At 34.2% G+C, this 7,500-nt stretch overlaps 1 protein-coding gene across 4 annotated transcripts in view; it reads left to right on the forward strand.

Moving 5' to 3' along the window:
• LOC128698641 (Segment polarity protein dishevelled) overlaps nucleotides 1–7,500 on the forward strand; it is a 94,926-nt gene that overhangs the window by 65,614 nt on the left and 21,812 nt on the right. For 2 of the 4 annotated variants that reach the window (XM_070084841.1, XM_070084840.1), the window contains exon 5: nucleotides 2,957–3,022. The exons of the other annotated variants lie outside the window; for them this stretch is intronic. In XM_070084841.1, the coding sequence (XP_069940942.1) occupies nucleotides 2,957–3,022 (66 nt within the window). The remainder of the gene's footprint in view (nucleotides 1–2,956; nucleotides 3,023–7,500) is intronic. 4 annotated transcript variants of the gene reach the window in all.

The following is a 7,500-nucleotide window of genomic DNA, read 5'->3' on the forward strand; positions in this document are numbered from 1 at the left end:
CCAGCAAAGGTTGGTTTGAGAGATTTAAGAATCGAGTGGCATACACAGTGTGATAAGGCCTGTTGGAAGAAAATGCCAAACAGGACCTACAGTACTCAGGAGGAAAAGGCACTCCCAGGACACAGTGTCTCATCAGTCATTGCTGCATCTTCAATAAAGGTAAGTGTCATTTATTCTTCATTTAGTAGACTAGTACATGCACAATATATACTGTGCTTGTACTACTCTACTATTGTGCATGTATCCTTCTCTTTGTGTGTGGGAAAATGTATATTTCATGTGGTAAAATTTTTTTTCATACTTTTGGGTGTCTTGCGGATTAATTTGATTTCCATTATTTCTTATGGGGAAAATTCATTCGCATACCGATTATTTCGCATAACAATGAGCCCTCTTGCACGGATTAAAATCGTTATGCGGGGGTGCACTGTGTGTATATATATATATTTATATGTGTATATATATATATTTATATGTGTATATATATATATATATATATATATATATATATATATATATTATATATATATATATATATATATAATGTCGTGCCGAATAGGCAGAACTTGCGATCTTGGCTTAAATAGCAATGCTCATCTTGCCATATAGGACAAGTGAAAATTTGTGTATGCAATAATTTCGCCAAAATCATTCTGAACCTAACGAAAAAAATATATTTCACTGTGTTTGTTTAGTATTAAATTACTGTAAACAAATATAAAATATAATGAGTTGGGTTAAGCTAAAATAAATTGAGATTGTTATAATAAGGTTAGGTAAGTTTTCTAAGTTCCTTTTGGTGCAAAATTATAAATTCTTACATCAACAATAATGAAAAAAATATATGTTTAAACGTATAATTGAAAATTTTAGAGACGACTTAATTTTAAATGAGTTCTTGCTAATTGACCAGTTTTACATATTCGGCACGACATATATATATATATATATATATATATATATATATATATATATATATATATATATATATATATATATATATATATATATATATATATATATATATATATATATATATATATATATATATATATATATATATATATATATATATATATATATATATATATATATATATATATATATATATATATATATATATATATATATATATATATATATATATATATATATATATATATATATATATATATATATATCGACTTACGACCATTTTGGGCTACCCTGCCTTGGTAGGATATGGCTGGTTTGTTGAAAAAAAAAAAGATATATTTATTTATTTATTTATTTATTTATTTGTGAAAGATTAATCTAGGTCAAAAGGCACATACAATCCTGTGACTTTTATTTAACCCTTTGACTGTTTTGGTCGTATATATACATCTTACGAGCCAGTGTTTCAGACGTATGTATACTCAATAATTCTAGCGGCTAAAAATCAAGCGGAAGAAAGCTGGTAGGCCCACATGTGAGAGAATGGGTCTGTGTGGTCAGTGTGCACCACATAAAAAAAATCCTGCAGCACACAGTGTGTAATGAGAAAAAAAAAAACATTGTTTTTTTGGATTAAAACGCTGACTTTGAGGTGTATTTTCGTATAGTATTTATCGATGTATTTGCATTTTCATGGTCTTAGGTGATAAAATGGAAAACATATTACAGAAATAGAGATGATTTTCATTACTTTGGTGATGAAAACGACCTTGAAACTGAGCTCAAAGTAGCGGAAATGTTTGATTTTTACCAATGTTCAGGAGTAAACAAATCACACCACACATCCAATACACATCAACTGGGGAGTCTAATATTCTTTCACTAGTGCACTGATATTATTTATACCATTTTTACAATAATGCAGTAGTCTGCATAACAGTAAATTTTGTATTTTTTTGTATGAATAAAAAATCAAAATAGAAAGCAATAATAATATAAGAGGGGCCTAGAGATGTGACTAATGAACAGAGGATATGTTATTTTAGTGCCAAGAATGTCTACCTTGTTTATTCTGGACCCTATTTTGAAATTGGCATCTTTTTTAGTTTGCGTGAAATTGGCCAAATTGCCAATTTCTGACCACAATATTGGGTAGTCCAAATTGGTAAATGGGAGGTTTCTTGTACTCAGCTGATAGATAAAATGGAGTTCTAAAGAAATAGCTATGAGTTTGGTCAACTGGAACAACGGAATTGACTGAAAATAGGGCTCAAAGTCGGCGAAATCGCCAATACGCATATGTCGCCAAGACCGCTAACTTCGCGGGAGCGTAATTCCAAGAGTTTTCGACCAAATTTCGAACTTTTGGTGTCATTACCATCGGGAAAAGATTCTCTATCATTTGATAAGAAAAAATAATTTTTTTTTTTTTTTTCAAAAATTTAGCAACATAGAATGACAGTTTCAGAAAGGGGCCTGAAACAGTCAAAGGTTAAGGTAATGAAAACATTAGTATCACAGAGTGGTAATTTTGAATGTTTGTGGATATTTACATTCAGTATAAAAGGTGATTGGAATCTACCTTGTACTTTGAGGATTAGTTTTATTACAAACTTTTGGAATGAGCAGTAGGAATCTTTGCATTTCCTTACCTTAATTTAAATCTGGGTCTTGGTTCATAAGAAATTAAGAATTTCTGCTCAATATTACTGTACAACTTTACTAAGGGTTTGAATATTTCCATTGTACTCTGACAGAATTGTTATTTTCTAATAGAAAAATAAGGTGCATGATGAATGATAGCTGTAGTTGACCTTAAATATATTTTTACCATAGGTTGAAGGTCTCTTAATTAGTGTTATACACACTGCTTTAGAAATAGTTCTTCTAAGTTTTTCCTTTTGTTTTTCATGGTAAACTATGCTTTTCAATAATATTTTTTCATGCTTTATAATGAGTTCATTAGATGGATGATTTCATCCCATCTCTTATGTTTTTTATTATTCAGTTTATTGTATGTTTTGTTAATTTTTATTTTTAGAGCGGCACCACAGAAGTTCGCGACACCATAAGTATGATAAATACAATGATCGACACTTTGTGGATCGTAAGTATCTTTTTATGAATTGGAGATGAAAATAATAAATCTTGACTAAGCCTCCTATTTTCCAAAGATCTGTCATTGCAGTGAACTGTGCTTTGTCAGTGTAATTTTGAATCTTAAGTATCATTCTCTGCATTTGAAAGAAGTACTGCTCCCTGTCTGGTTGAGGTGCCTCTTGAATGAAAATGAATTTTGATGGACCAGGTTCATGCAAGTACTGTACTTGGGAGATCATTTATTGTTGCCTTAGTCTAGGGTATGATTTTCACTAAACTAAACAGTGGATGTGTTTATCTTTCATATGTGATACATGCCAGTGTGCAAGCCTCATACAGATGGTAAAAGGCATATTTTATGATACTTGAAAATTTTAAAACTAAATGCTTTTATGGTGGATGTAATGTTTGCAGATCGTGTATGAATCACTGTGGTGCATTATGGTGCTCTTATTAGATTAAAAGTAGCATACTGAACATGTAGAAGCATAAATATGAGTTAATTTGCTTTGTTTTTTTTAGGAATAGCATGCTGATTTGAACCAAAATTATATATAAAACTGCTGTCTTTTGAAAAAGTTTTTTGCCTGAAGTTTTATTTTGAACCTTGCTACTATTTCTTAGTTTTAGATGCTCTAGTTATATAAAATTAAATCATGGATACATCTGTATCATATTAATTACCAGCATATATTGTATTCATTTAACATGTTTTTTCTTGTCTTTAAGTACAGTATATCGGTTTGTTAATTATGGTCTTGCATTTTCATTTGTACTCTTAGGTTTTGAATACATTTAATTGAAGGTTCACAAGCTTGTCAAAATTCAGTTAATTCTTGAGTTCATAATTTATCGTTGTACTGTATGATATTGATCATATTAAAAGTTCTTTTAAATGATAAATTCTCTGCTATAGTTAAGCAGTGTTTGTTAGTACAGTATTTTAGAACATTTTGTATGCCCTTGGTATATGAATGTTACTTTATGCTTTCATTATTCTAAAAGGTGGTATTCATTATTTGGAAATAATTATGTGATTGACATAAACAGTGTATTGTATAAGAATTCATAATATCACTATTGGGGCTAAATTGGAACTGACTTGTATTTTGAGATTATACTCCGTATTATTGAACGTCTTTTCTGCCATAAGCGTATTAAGTGTATATTGCATGAAGTGTAGCTGTTGAGTGATTGCCTTATTATATTAATGTTAGTACTTGCATGTGTGTACTTGTCTGTAATTGCATGGGTCAAATCCTAGCTCCTGGCCCCACCTGTCAGTGTGCTGCTTTGGCTGTGTCATACCTGCTCTTAAATCTGCATATGGAGCCTATCTCCACCACTACTTTGCTGAGGTCATTCACTTCCCAACCATCTGAGACTATAGAAACACTTCCTGATATCCCTGTGGCTTGTCTCTGTCTTGAGCTTCCAGCTGTGCTCTTATGTACCTATTTCCTACCCCTCAAACAGCCTATCTCTGTGATCTGCCTATCTTGTCAGTTCCTCAGAATATTTTGTATATTATCATATCTCCTTGGTTCTTCTGTCCCCCTGTATTGTAAGATTCAGTTGCATTAGCCTCTTCTCGTGGCTCTGAAAGTCGTCTCCTTGCATACCCCTTCATGTTCAATTTCTTAACATGCTTTTATAGGTGTGGGTTCCATGCCAAAGCTGCATACTCCAAGATGGGCCTGGAATGGTCCACTGTTGAGGTTCCTGAAAGCTACTCTTTGATTTACCTGACAAGCATTAGCTGCAGAAATTATTTGATTGATGTGAGCCTCTGGCAATATGCTAGGCACTGTGCTCACCCCTAGGTCTTTCTCCTTGAGTGAGGTGTGTGGCCTCTTTTTCCATGAAAGCATATTCTCTGTGCTCTGTCTTCTGGCCACTTCCCCAGTCTTCATAAACTTGCATTTTCTGGGGTTGAATCCCAGTAACCATTTATCTGACCAATCTTGCAGTTGTCCAGATCAATTTCTGCATTTTTTTACCCCCTATCCTTATCTATTTTTATTCTCTATTCTAATTTTACATCAGCAAACAGGGGTACATCAAAATCTGTCTCATCTGGTATGTCATTCACATAAACCAGAAACAGTACTAATCTTGATACCAGTCCTCATTGATACACTGCTTGTTACTTTACCCCATTCTAACAGCTCTTCCCGGACAATCACTGAGGTGCTCTTTGATCACCAGAGTATGTTCCCTGTTATTTCTGCTTGTATCTCAAGTTTTTGCCCTTATCTTGTGGGGTACAGCATCAAATGCCTTCTTCAGTCTAAGAAAGCACAAACCACCCATTCCCGTGTCTCCTGTCTCGCATCCATTACTTTGTCATAGAATTCCAACAGGTAGGTAAGACAAGATTTGCTGGTTATTGTTTATGAAAACACCTCTCTAAGTGTGTTTCTTCTCCATTACCTTGCATGATTTACAGTCAGTGAAACTAATCTGTAGTTCAGCACTTCCTGCTTTTCTCCTTTCTTAAATATAGATACTACCTAGCTGTTTTCCAGATCTCTGGCAACTGTCCAGTGTCCTTGACTTATTGTAGATTTCAACTGGTTTGGACAGTGTTCCTGATCCCTCTTGTAGAATCCATGGTGACACCTTGTCATGTCCCTTTGTATTTGAAGTATCCAGCTCCATCAACTTAAATTTTTTTTTTATATCTGTATACATTGTCCAGTCCTGTTCAGTGTATATTTCCCAAGGCTTTCCTGGCATTACCTGTTTCCTCTGAGACATCGTCTTTAAAAAGTTTGTTAAATTCTTCTTGGATTTCCTTGCCATTTTCTTCTTCAGTTGATAGTATGACATCTGTAGTGGTCTCCCAGGATAGAAATCTTAATTGAATTTAAGTTGTGAAGTAGGCTTCAATTGGCCATATATATATATATATATATATATATATATGTGTGTGTGTGTGTGTATATATATATTTTTTTTTTTCAACAAGTCGGTCGTCTCCCACCGAGGCAGGGTGACCCAAAAAAGAAAGAAAATCCCCAAAAAGAAAATACTTTCATCATCATTCAACACTTTCACCACACTCACACATTATCACTGCTTTTGCAGAGGTGCTCAGAATACAACAGTTTAGAAGCATATACGTATAAAGATACACAACATATCCCTCCAAACTGCCAATATCCCAAACCCCTCCTTTAAAGTGCAGGCATTGTACTTCCCATTTCCAGGACTCAAGTCCGACTATATGAAAATAACCGGTTTCCCTGAATCCCTTCACTAAATATTACCCTGCTCACACTCCAACAGATCGTCAGGTCCCAAGTATCACTCGTCTCCATTCACTCCTATCTAACACGCTCATGCACGCTTGCTGGAAGTCCAAGCCCCTCGCCCACAAAACCTCCTTTACCCCTCTCTCCAACCATTTCGAGGACGACCCCTACCCCGCCTTCCTTGCCCTATAGATTTATACGCTCTCCATGTCATTCTACTTTGATCCATTCTCTCTAAATGACCAAACCACCTCAACAACCCCTCTTCTGCCCTCTGACTAATGCTTTTATTAACTCCACACCTTTTCCTAATTTCCACACTCCGAATTTTCTGCATAATATTTACACGACGCATTGCCCTTAGACAGGACATTTCCACTGCCTCCAACCGTCTCCTCGCTGCTGCATTTACCACCCAAGCTTCGCATCCATATAAGAGTGCTGGTACTACTATACTTTCATACATTCCCTTCTTTGCCTCCATAGATAATATTTTTTGCCTCTACATATACCTCAACGCACCACTCACCTTTTTTCCTTCATCAATTCTGTGATTAACCTCATCCTTCATAAATCCATCCGCTGACACGTCAACTCCTAAATGTCTGAAAACATTCACTTCTTTCACACACACACACACACACACACACACACACACACACACACACACACACACACACACACACACACACACACACACACGCACACGCACACGCACGCGCGCATGTATATATAAGAAGGAACATTGCAGCATGCCTACTGGCCCATGTGAGGCAGGTCCAAGTCTCCTACTGGCTCAAGCCAATGCCCCAACCTAGTCAGGTCCGGTCACATTCACTTGAGGAAGGAACACGGCAACTGATATATATATATATATATATATATATATATATATATATATATATATATATATATATATATATATATATATATTATTTATTTATTTGTTTTTAGGATATTAAAGATTCATGTTTTAAAATCAGCATTATATTTCCTTTTATTTCAGGATTTGTGCATTGATTATATAATTTTGAATTTTTATTATTTTAATTGTCACAGTAATTGTATGTTCCTCTGTATTATATTGCTAATCCTTAATGGTGGTATGTTATAAACATGATGGGTTTAGCGCTTAGTTTTGGTCGTATTAATAATATAGACATGATGAAATATTTGGTATAGTGTTATATATTTTTATCCCATTACTGAGCGCAGAGGGATGTCCAAA

The sequence above is a fragment of the Cherax quadricarinatus genome, chromosome 14, assembly GCF_038502225.1.
Source record: "Cherax quadricarinatus isolate ZL_2023a chromosome 14, ASM3850222v1, whole genome shotgun sequence".
Lineage (NCBI taxonomy): Eukaryota > Metazoa > Arthropoda > Malacostraca > Decapoda > Parastacidae > Cherax > Cherax quadricarinatus.